Source organism: Eubalaena glacialis, chromosome 14 (genome assembly GCF_028564815.1).
Source record: "Eubalaena glacialis isolate mEubGla1 chromosome 14, mEubGla1.1.hap2.+ XY, whole genome shotgun sequence".
Lineage (NCBI taxonomy): Eukaryota > Metazoa > Chordata > Mammalia > Artiodactyla > Balaenidae > Eubalaena > Eubalaena glacialis.
In genome coordinates, this window is record NC_083729.1 from 29936666 (window position 1) to 29948790 (window position 12125).

At 45.3% G+C, this 12125-nt stretch overlaps 1 protein-coding gene across 2 annotated transcripts in view; it reads left to right on the plus strand.

The window, feature by feature from the left end:
- Positions 1–12125, plus strand: part of CRIM1 (cysteine rich transmembrane BMP regulator 1) — a 204006-nt gene that overhangs the window by 180183 nt on the left and 11698 nt on the right. The window contains exon 14 of one of the 2 annotated variants that reach the window (XM_061168558.1): positions 9612–9806. The exons of the other annotated variant lie outside the window; for it this stretch is intronic. Within the exon in view, the coding sequence (XP_061024541.1) occupies positions 9612–9806 (195 nt within the window). The remainder of the gene's footprint in view (positions 1–9611; positions 9807–12125) is intronic. 2 annotated transcript variants of the gene reach the window in all.

Consider the following 12125-nt stretch of genomic DNA (forward strand, 5'->3'; position numbering starts at 1 on the left):
CTGATTTGAAGTATAATATCACTAGCAGGGCCTGCAGTTTGCACAATTTTTTTCAAATCATTTGGCGCATCTGTTTTGAACTGAAATCACACAGAACTGAGGAGATCCTCTGGATCCAGGAGCATCGCCCCGAGGGCAGAGACCCCCACCTGCCTTGTGCACCACTGCACCCCCGGCGTTTAGAACGGTGCTCTCTACAGCGATGTGCAGAGAGAACGAGCACCCACTGCACAACTGCACTGGATTGTTTTGCAGTGGGACTTACTCTGAGAGTAAGAGCTGCATTTACTTTCTTGGCCACGAGCATCCCAGAGTAAATTACTTTTCAGGTCTCTAAATAGTACGTTGGAGATTTGGAAGAACTGATGCAATTTCTAAAGCTGCCGAACTTCCTCCCCGGAAGCTACTCCCACACCAAGACTCTGACTTCATGGCCATCACAACCAGAGTTAGAACCTGAACTATCTATGCAGGAACGTTGTCTCCTGGTAGAAATGGAGAAGTCCAACGGTAATGCAGATTCTAGTGGATTTTAGGTTTTAAAACCTTTCACAGAGCAAAGGGGGTGGGGAATCTGGAAATGCTTTCTTTTCATCATGGTCAGATTCAGAGCAAGGCCTGAGCTACTACATCAGTGACTCCTGAAATAATTGGATTTTTATAGAGGAAGAAAACGACATGATTCTAGTATCCGGGTTTTACTGTTAATTAGCTTTATGGTGTAATTAGTAAAATAGCTCAAGAGTAAAAGCAAAGTCCAACTTTTAACAGCCTGGTAAGCCTCTTCTTATCTTAAAAAGAAGTAAGATAGCGAGGTTCAGACAGGTGGAGAGGTCAGCTTGAAAGGAGTTAACATTTCCAGGCCTTGCCACTTCTTCCTCAGCCCTTTCAGATAACCAGAATCGAGGAAAAGGAAAAAAAGGAAAAACCACGCTGAGTTTTCCAAACTCTATCACTGAAAGAGATCACATATTTTTATTGTAGTCAAACATGATGCAAGATAATATTGCTTCTTTTTGAATCCAAAAATATAAGACATATGTCTGAGCGCTGCATGAGTTAAATGGCTGGCCTGCCTGAGGAGCTATGGGCATGAGTGCTCCAGGCTCCCGACACAGGATGCTGAGAATGACGCAGCAGTAAACCTCCATCCTTTAGCAGGGAGGGACTTTGTTTCTGATAGAGGCCAAAAGTCATTTCAAGCCGATCTGATGGATAAGATAGAGGCCAGAGCTGAGGAAACCAAATACCAAAGCTGATCTAAACCAAGGAGTGGCCATAAAATAGTGACCGTCTTCCTTGCCTGTTTCAAAATTTGGCTCTGGATGTCATTGCAAAAGGAAAATTCCAAAGCCGTATGAAGCAGGGGCAATATCGCCAGAGTACGTTTATAGCCCTCAACAATGACTACGTAGAAAGGGATCACATGTGTTTGGGTATGTAACTCCTGATGGTTTGTTTTAAAAATAAACCTTATTATATTAGTGTCATACCTCATTTTTTCCTTGGAACATTCTTCTAGAATCCTCTTCCTTGAGAGAGAGAGGAGTGTTAAATAGAAATCTGCCTGAGAAGAACCACAAGTCCTCAATAACCACTGTATCTCCATTACTTGATAGGATTGTGCAGATGTCTGATGCAGTCGGTTGAAGGGTAATCTGCCTTTGAAGGCAAAGACCTTGAGCCCCAACAAATGTAAGGGGTAGGAAGTCTAAGCGCCCATTCTCCAGAGTCAGTGAGCAGTAACCACTTTTGTTTGTGTGGCCCAGATCCTTGCCCAGGAACATGGAGCTCTCTGAGGTTATCCCACTGGGGACGAGGCAGGCAGACAGTGTGCGGGGACTGTGGAGGTGTGTGTGGTTTCCATCCTGGCCCTGCCACTTCCTAGCCATGCGTTTTGGGCAAGTTACTTACTTTCCCTGTGCCTTGGTTTTCTGTAGAATTCAAATAACACCCTGTTCCATTGGCCTGTGGAGAGCATGTGGAATTGACTTGTGAAAAATGCTTGGTTAGGGTGGTCCAGTGGTTAAGACTCTGCTCTCACTGCCGAGGGTCCGGATTCAATCCCTGGTCAGGGAACTAGGATCCCACAAGCCATGTGGCACAGCCAAAAAAAAAAAATGCTTGGTTAGCACCATGCCCAGTACATAGTAGGCAGTCAGTAAGTGGAAGTTATGATTATCATTAGGTATTGAAGAATAAACCTAATGTCACTGTCAGCATAAGCAACCAGTTGGAGTGATGAATACCACAGTCAGAATGAAATGGACAGCCCACTTGATAACCAAATAGAAACTGTTTAGGTTACTTTTAGTTGGACAGTTGCCACATCTCTATTTCTGCATCCCTCTTCAGCCTTAAAGCTTAAAATGCTTTTATATGGACTTTCAATTAGACTATGCTGTTTTCCCCCCAAAACTACAATGACTTCATTAGTTTATTATTTAGAACCGCAAATTGTGTAGATTAGCCACCATGTCTCCCTGTAAACCAAGTCATTTCTAAAATTTTCTGACAGAGCTTTCTCAGATTGACCCAAAAGTGCCATGGGAGGAAGTGGTCCATCCGAGAAAAGAAATGAGCGTGTAAGAAATAGGGGCACCGGCATTTGCAGCAACATGGATGCAACTAGAGATTATCATATTAAGTGAAGTCAGAGAAACATAAATACCATATGATCTCACTTATATGTGGAATCTAAAATATGGCACAAATGAACCTATCTACAAAACAGAAACAGACCCACAGACATAGAGATCAGACTTGTAGTTGCCAAGGGGGGCAGGGGGGATTGAGAGGGATGGACTGGGAGTTTGGGGTTGGTAGATGCAAACTATCATATTTAGAATGGATAAACAACAAGGTCCTAATGTATAGCACAGGGAACTATATCCAATATCCTGTGATACACCATAACAGAAAAGAATATTAAAAAAGGATGTATAGGGACTTCCCTGGTGGCCCAGGAGTTAAGAATCCGCCTGCCAATGCAGGGGACACGGGTTCGAGCCCTAGTCCGGGAAGATCCCACATGCCGCGGAGCAACTAAGCCCGTGGGCCACAACTACTGAGCCTGTGCTCTAGAGCCTGCGAGCCACAACTGCTGAGCCTGCGTGCCACAACTACTGGAGCCCATGCGCCTAGAGCCCATGCTCCGCAACAAGAGAAGCCACTGCAATGAGAAGCCCGTGCACCACAACGAAGACCCAACACAGCCAAAAATAAATAAATAAAATAAATTAAAAAAAAAAAAAAGATGTGTATAACTGAGTCGCTTTGCTGTACAGCAGAGATTGACACAACATTGTAAATCAATTATACTTCAATAAAAAAAAAAAAGAAATAGGGGCACCGGGATCCATCAGTCAACTGAAATTCACAACATACTTTCAGGCCTCTGTTTAGATCACTGGCTTTTCAGATGAAATTTGGTCAAAAGAAAAGATGTTTCTATAAAGCCTCATTAAGTAGAATCTAAGTAATAAAATCTAATCTAGTCTAATCTGGGCCACATAGCAGCCACCCCAGAAAAAATTAGTCAAGGCTTTTACAAAAAGGAGTCCTCATTTATTTCACATGAAAATTCCACAGAGTGGTGACCAACCCATGTCTTAAATGTGGCTTTGTTTTAAAGCATGTTTGAAGAAACAAACTTTACTGTTATGAAATATATTGATATTGCGACTCAGACTGATCAGATGTGGAGATATCACAAAAACTGTTGCCGACTCTGAAATGGGGCTTGTCATGGATTGAAGTCCACATCCTCAAGCCAGCTGGCCCTGACATAAAACGTCCAGTGTTAACCGTGGCTCAACCCTGGTCACACATTGGATCCAGCTTGGCCTCCACCTGAAAAAGCTGGATAGCCAAAAAGTTGTCCACTGTTCCAGAGAGGCCCAGGCACAATTGAGGCCACATGAAGGGGGCTCTGTGTATTCCTGGGAGGGTAAGAAAGGGAGCTGTTAGGTAGAGCTCAAGGCAAAGAATGTGGGCTTTGCAGTCAGATGGAGCCAGGAGGAGATGCCGGCTCCACCGCCTACTGGCTTGGTTACATCAGGTTCCTTCCCCTTGCTGAACCTGAGTTTCCCCAAGAGTAGGATAGACAGCCCTACCTCAGAGAGTTGCCATGAGGCTGAACCATGGGAGGCTCTTGAGCACAGCGCCTGGGTACCACGGATGCTCAGCAGGTGCTAGTTCTCTTCTTCAGTGCTTGGCCCTAGATCCTTCTTTCAGGACCGTCCCTCTTGCCTCTACCACCTGCGTCCTCTGACCTCCAGTCTGTAAGGAGATCAGCTGTGAGAGTGCTGATCATGCAGGTCTTAGATCTTGCTGTGGTCCAGCTGAGCTCTGCACACGAGCCTAAACACTGGTTTTAGACTTCTGGGCAGACCTTGAGATACCTCATTCTTATAATCAGGTCCCTTTACAAGGTCTTTTTGGGGCCACTGGTCCCTTTTGCACTCTCTGCCACCTCCAGCGAGAGACTCATTCTTTCGGCCCCTGCTTTCAACCAGCGATTGATTGGCATCGGCCTCTGTGCTCTACCCACCCCTCCCCCACCCCCAGTTGTTTAAACCTGATAAGATAGCTTCCTGATCTCAAGTCAGAGTTAATTCTGTTGAAAATGAAGTGAAGTTGAAGGTGAGATGTTTCCACGGTAATCTGATGAGGAGAGCTTGAATGGAATAGAGCTAACTTGGTAGAAGCACCTGGAAGTTGGGTCCATGGTGGTCAGCCCCTCCCTGGAGCGGAAGAGCTTCGTTATGGCCCCTGAATCTCCTGGGGCCCCACTGATCAGACTCCAGCTCCACAGCTGTGTGCAGAGCCTGCTGCAGCATCTCTGTGCGGCTCCCATTGAATGGGTTTCACCGTTTCTTTGTCATATTGCTGCACTCGATTGAACTCTTAATCTTCATTGAATTCAGAAAAAGATTTATTTTTGTAACAAAATCAAATGAGAAACTTCAGTTTCATCTAATATGTCGTCGAAGTTCTTGGTTCAACCTACTGCCTCCAAGACATCCAGAGTAGTTACTCTCCCTCTTTTATCATTTTATAAATACTCCTTGGGACAGTGATCTCATACAGTTACTGGATGAGCAGTTGCATAGACACTACGTTATGCTGTAGCTCAGCATTTGCTCTCTGGCATGTCTTCTGTGGTTTAATTTTCTTGCAGACCATTGATATTCTTCAGAGTGGGTCAGTAGCGTTCAGAAAGCACCACACCGCATGACCAGGTTCTTTAGAACCAGGCTCAGACTAAGCTTTTCTCTTCATTGTGTGTGTGTGTGTGTGTGTGTGTGTGTTGGGGATGGGAGGGGAGGTTGATAATGCATGCACGTTATCTGTTTGAAATAATCATTTTAATATTGTTGCCTTATCAAGAGTAACTCATTCATTGCAAAAGAAAAGTTAAAGAGAAAAATTCACCCTTGATTCTAACAGTTACTGTTAACATTTTCGTTTCTTTCCAGACAGTTTTAAATTTTCCTCTTTACGTGGTTGAGCTTATACTACACATGATGCATTTTAACAGCTGCACAATATTCTCTCCTATGATTGTATTGAGTCATTAAAATATCCCATATTGTTGGACACAGGGTTTTTTTCCCAATTTCTTGCTATTATAAATAATACTGTGATGAACATCTACATAAACAACTTATTTTAGGCCTTTTCTGATTATTTCCTTGGGATAGCTGACTAGAAATAGAATTATTGGATCAAAGAAGTATAATGTTTTTAAGGATACATGAGGGATACTGCCAGTTTTGCCTGTTACCCCACATTCTCACCACTGGTGATGAAACTGTGTTCCCTCTTACTTTGTTGAGCCCCAAATCAGTTCTATCCTAGAGGCAGCTTCATGGTCATGTTCACACAGAAAGGCTAAGAGTTTGAAGGTCAACCGCTGCAGCTCTGATTGGCCCACTGGAATATCTGGTTTGATAAGGCTTGACCAGGTCCTTGACAGGCTCACCAGCTGTTTATTTGTTAAAGCAGGAAAGTGACTCATATATTGGAATTACCTCTGCATCACCTCCCATTGCAAGAAACAGGGTTGTCCTTCACACCTCCGCCCCCCTCACTGTCCATATCCTGACCGCTGTTTCTCAGTAATAGCTCTCAAACCTAGCCTTGCCTTTCCACCTCCATCACCTCTGCGTTAATCCAGGCCTGTAACACATCCTGGTGAACAGCGTCCCCTTCTTCCTAACCCTGTTTAGTCTTCCACATTGTCATATTCCAGAGTTCTCTTCTTGAAGACAAAGCTGATAAGGCCCGTCCCCTCCACTGCAGGAAGGCTCTAAATCTGTCATTGTTCTTCAAGGCCCTTTACGATCTGATCCCAACTTCATCTCCAGCCATCCTGCCTGTGGCCCTCACACCTCTCACTGTCGTTCCCACATGGCAAACTGTTGGATGCACCACCGTCTACTTGCAGTGTCCTTCCTTCCAGCTTCTTTATCTTCTATTCATCCCTCGAAGTAAAACTGAAGCATCAAATCCTGGGTGAAGCCTCTCCCAGTTCCCCCAGCAGACAGTTGCTTCACCCTCCGTGTTGTGTTGTCCAACTCCACATTGAATTCACAGCACTGTGGCTGCTGCGTGGTACCTGGTGAGGAGTCCTGGTCGCCAGCCTGTCTCCACCACTTCTGCTCAGTCCTCTGGGTCAGGGTCCTGGTCCTGCCTTTTTTGCATTGATGATAAAAGTTTGTAGAATAAGTGAATGAATGTCTTTATAATGTTTAACACATAATTACAATTTTTAATATCTTAATTTTATAGATAGTTTTAACTTCACAAATATTAGCATTGATTTAATATCTTAAGATGTAATAAGTGTTTTTGCCTAGATCTTAAGAAAATACAGACCAGTGCTTGGCCTTGACTTGAGTTTCTTTTATTACGAAGTCCTGATCCTTTTTTTTTACTTTATTTTACTTTATTTTTGTGGTTTGGGGGAAATTTGCCAAGTATACTCTCTTTCCTGGCAAAGGAAATTTTTATTTCCTTTTTTTAAAATAAATTTATTTATTTATTTATTTTTGGTTGCGTTGGGTCTTCATTGCTGCATGCGGGCTTTCTCTAGTTGCGGTGAGAGGGGACTACTCTTCATTGTGGTGTGTGGGCTTCTCATTGCAGTGGCTTCTCTTTGTTGTGGAGCACGGGCTCTAGGCATGCGGGCTTCAGTAGTTGCGGCACACAGGCTAAGCAGTTGTGGCTCGCGGGCTCTAGAGCGCAGGCTCAATAGTTGTGGCGCACGGGCTTAGTTGCATATGGGATCTTCCTGGACCAGGGCTCAAACCCATGTCCCCTGCATTGGCAGGTGGATTCTTAGCCACTGCACCACCAGGGAAGCCCCCTCATCCTTTCTGTGCCTCTTTCTCATTCCCTTCCTCCTCTTCTCTAAGAAGAGAACTGGCAAAATGCCTGTGGGAGGAAAAGCACAGGAGAAGGTGATGGACAAGATAGGGTGGGGAGTGTAACCTTCTCTTCTCCCAGGTCCTTGCACAGTAATACGTTACTCAAATTTTATGCAGCGACATTGGTCCATCATGTGAGCTGTTACAAGGTTTATGTGAAATATAATCAGTAGTATTGCCTTATGAAGAAATGCTTCCTTTCATAAAGAATTCTCTGCATAATAGACTGTAGATTTGATGGCAAATCTAATGTCCTCAATGACATGTTGGCTCAAGGTCAGTATATTACTTGAATTAAGTTCATTAAATGATTCTACTCATCCATTTGACATGTACATTTTGGGTATCTTAATGAAGTCACCTCCTCTAAGGATTTCAGATTAGCAAAAACTTCTACCATGAGTTTGGTGTGAAAGCCTCCAAGTGAGTTTTTAAGGTTAACATTCACTGCACCAGAACCCTTTCTGTGGAACACTCACAAATACAGTGAAGTACATTTTTAAATAGATATTGAAAAAGAATTTCTGCTTACAACTAGAACTTTCTGTGATTGCTTAATATCCCTTGCTGAACATCAAGCAACAGTAATGAGAGAAATAATGAAAATGCATTGGGAAACAGATTATGCATTTTAACACTAGACATAGAGTACTTTCCATGCTTACTTATAACACTCCACAATGGACCAAGACATACCTTTGGAAACACAAAATCCTGTAGTCATAGGACATTATTAGTGCCATTTAGTCAGGGGCATATACTTGAGTAATTGGTAAGAAGAGAATGTGGATTCCAAAGACAGATATTTCTGCCTGTGACCCTTCTCTGGTAAAGCTCAACAGGAAGCTTCATGCTAGGTCTTTACAGAGTGGTTGCAGCCGCCCGGGAGCGCTTGGCTACAGAGGCTGGGGTCCTGACGCCCTGCATATAGATGTTCCTCATTGCCCCTCAGGCATTGTGGGTTCTGTCCTTTGTGCCCGGGCAGTGAATACTGCCCCTCTCAGAGCTTCCAAGGTGCCTTCCAGGGAGAAGACACCACTTCTTTCCTAAGGAACTTTCCTTCCAGATGCCTTTATAGTTTTTCAATTACTAGTGACCAGTGGTGAATGGAGCTGCCCATAGAATCTGAGCATAAAATTTCCCCAGCTTTGTAGGAGTCATCCAGTTATCGGCCTGGCCGGTGACAGGGAGGGGCTGCCCCACCCCCATCCCATGTTTCTCCATTGATTGGCCCCATCGCTGCTTTGCTGGGCATTGGGCCTCACTCTGAGCTCTAGAGGGAATGTGACCACTAGTAAGTTCAGAGAAACCAGGAGAAGGTGTTGAATCAAAGAGAAAGGAACTTTCAAGGAAAAGGTTGGGAGAGGGAAGATGAGAGGATGGTAGGGGAGAATGGAGAAAAAAAGACAAGCAGAATGTGTTAAGCTGTAAATTCTTATACATAAAAAATAGCTCTTAAAAATATATTGTTCTCAAAAAGCATAGTTTGCTGGGGAAAAAAATGGATTGAAATGAAGTGAGGTTGTTTTTGAAGTAGGAATGTCCTGGTTACTGAGAGGGAAATCCATCCAGCATCCCTGAAAAATGAAGGAAATGGTTCTCTCAATGCTGATTCCCTTCTGGGAGAGCACAGGAGGCCTACCAGTTCCCTGCGACAGACCACTGTTATTCCTTATCATTCCCGCATCATTTACACAGAGATTAACTGGAGATGGGAATTTCTTCAGTTGTTTCTATAAGTATACTCAGCTGGACTTTTTCTCTCTTTCCATGGAACAGAACCTCTGATCCTGTCTCCCTACCTATCTGTATTTCAGTTTTAGTTTCTTCATGTGGTATGTTCAACAGCCATGCGATGATTAAGTTTGTATATTTTGCAATGACAGTCTAATGGCTCTTGGCCAACGGGTCTCGTTCCCAGCTGGTTGTCATAGTTACCACCTCTGTCAGCCTCAGTGGCCCTTGATCAGGTTCAGGCCACGAGAGGAGAGTTCAGAGGCTTCTGCTGAGCAGAGGAAAACAACAGTAGGGACTGGGGAGGCGGAAGTTTTGCCCAATTCTGGGAATCCTAGAGCATGTTGCGATTGTGTAGAGCTTTTCCCCTTCATGTCTCAAGTATGATGAGAAATTGTGTTTGTCACATGGAGCGACTCCACCATGTGCCGTTCTTTTCACTAGAGGACACAATCCCAAAGAAGGTGGTGTGCCACTTCAGCGGGAAGGCCTACGCTGATGAGGAGCGCTGGGACATTGACAGCTGCACACACTGCTACTGCCTGCAGGGCCAGACCCTCTGCTCGACCGTCAGCTGCCCCCCGCTGCCCTGCGTCGAGCCCATCCACGTGGAAGGGAGCTGCTGCCCAATGTGCCCAGGTATCTAAGCCGCTGCCCTGCCACTTTCCAAGCTGTGATGTTGACTGAAGAGGAAGCTAGGACAGACTCAGAACCTCCCCCACCCGTCCCTTAGCTCCTGTGGCCCAAACAGAGACCTGGCGGGTAACTTGAGAGCCTGTGACCAACTAGGTGAGTGCCTGATTTTTGGTTCCATGCCAGGATTGCTCTCTTCTGACTTGCATTCTCTAAACGTAAGTGGCAGGCCTTATGGGTGTAACAGACCTGTGAGGGACACCTGCCGTATCCGAGTAGCACAGTTTTAGCGCAGTGTTGGACGAGCCTAGCGGAAAAGGTCCATCATCGGACACAGTAGGGAATACACTTAACAGCTGTTCTAAGGTGAATATCTATCAGAACCAGAATGGAAGAGCTGCATTTAAAGAATACGAAGCTGGTCCAATCTTTCTTCAGTTCATCAGTTCCAGTAGTACCCAGGCCACCCCATGAAGCCTTCTCCCAATCCCTCCCGTGAACTTTCCATCTCTTCCCACCTAGACCGGAACCACGGAGCACGCCCCCAGCTGGCTGTTGCAGAATCACATGCCTACGTCTGTCCCCACATTCCACCCTTCATGTCAGCTCAGTAATCCGCCTCCCAGTTTCAAACCTAAGTCCCCCACAGCTGCCCAGATCCTCCCCCAGGCCTTCTCCTGGTTTCCATGTCTGTGTCTCCTGCCAAAACAGCTCCTTTGTTTTCTGCCCCTCGTTCCCAGCAATGCAGGACCTGAGCCCGCGGCAGGACCGCCTCTGGGCAGTGTTCCAGATCTAAAGCCCTGAACACACAGACTTCACAGGCAGTCCAGACCACACAGACCAAAGGGAGGGCTCACTCTAGGAGCCCAGAGAGGTCCTGAGCAAGTCAGGAGCCCCTCCATCTTCACCTCGATTCTGTGTTTTCTTGCGGCATTGTATTAGAGACTCTTGCTCCGTGCAGCACAGTGGGCTAGGAGTCAGGGCAACTTAGAAGGGCATCTACACCGTGCACTTGTAAAATGGGATAGCCAGTTAAACCCGAAGAGTTTCACTGAGCTCTGCATACATTTGCCTTTTGTTTAGCTGTTGTGCCAACTAGCCCTAATGGGCACGTCTAAAAATGTCCATTTATCCCCTAAAAAGGATGGGATATTCTGCCAGGTCAGGAGGCTGAGTCCTTTTCAGATCTCTTATTGGGTGCTTTTCATAGTTTAGTCTCCTTGGCCTTGTTTAAGGTGTAAATTGAGAGTCACAAGTTCACTTCTGTGATGTCGTATCCCTCGGTGTCCACATAGGGAAAAAACAAAATCCTTAAGTGTTTTGCACGAGAAGAATGAGGAAAAACATGTATTTCTCATTGGAGTTGCTTTATCTATTACATTTCACCTGTTTCACAAGTTTCATACCAGTTTTCCTAGTAATATGCCTTGAGCAGTTCAAATGGTGAAACTTGATCTTATTTATTCAACCAAGATTCATTTCGTGCCTACCCTATGCAAGCACTGCTCGAGGCCCTGGGGAGACAAGGGTGAATCCAACAAGTCCCCGTCCACACAGCTGATGGTTTCGTAGGGAGAGACAGGCAGCACATAAGTAAACAGTAAACAGCGCACAAGATGAGGATAAGGGTCACAGAGAAAACACATAGCGAGGCTGGGGTGGGGGAGGAGGGGCTAGGCAGAAGAGGAGACAGGATGTTCTGATAATCCGGGAATGCCTCACTGATCAGATGACATTTATAAAGGGACCCAGAAGAGTGGCAGGAATCATGGGGTAGAGGCAGAATCTCTGCGGTATAGGCAGGACAAAAGCCCAGGGGGTGGGAACATGCCATGAACGTTCAAAGAGAAGCAGGGAGGTTGTGTGGATGTGACCCCATGAGCAGGGAGGGTAACTAGAGGAAAGCAGAGAAGTAGCCGTGTGCCAAAACACGAGATCTCATGAGCGATTTTAGAATTTTATTGGGCAAGATAGAAACTCTGGAGGGTTTTGAGCAGAGGAGTGATGGGACGTGACTTGTAGGAGTGGAAGCAGAGAGGCTAGTGATGCAGGTGAGAGCTGAGTGTGGCTTGGACCAGGGCAGTAGCTGTGGAGGTGGGAGAAGTGGTTGGGTTCTGATTCTAGTGAAAGGGTAGAATCCATAGGATTTGAACGTGATGTGAGGAGTGAGAGGAAGAGAGATGCCAAGGACGACTATAATGTTTTTGACTAAAACATGGAGTTGCAGCTCTGGTGTAAAATCAGTTTGGTTTGGGGAGTTTTTAGTTGGAAATCTCCATTGGACATCTAAGTGGAGATAATGAATAGACAGTGAATCTGTCTGAT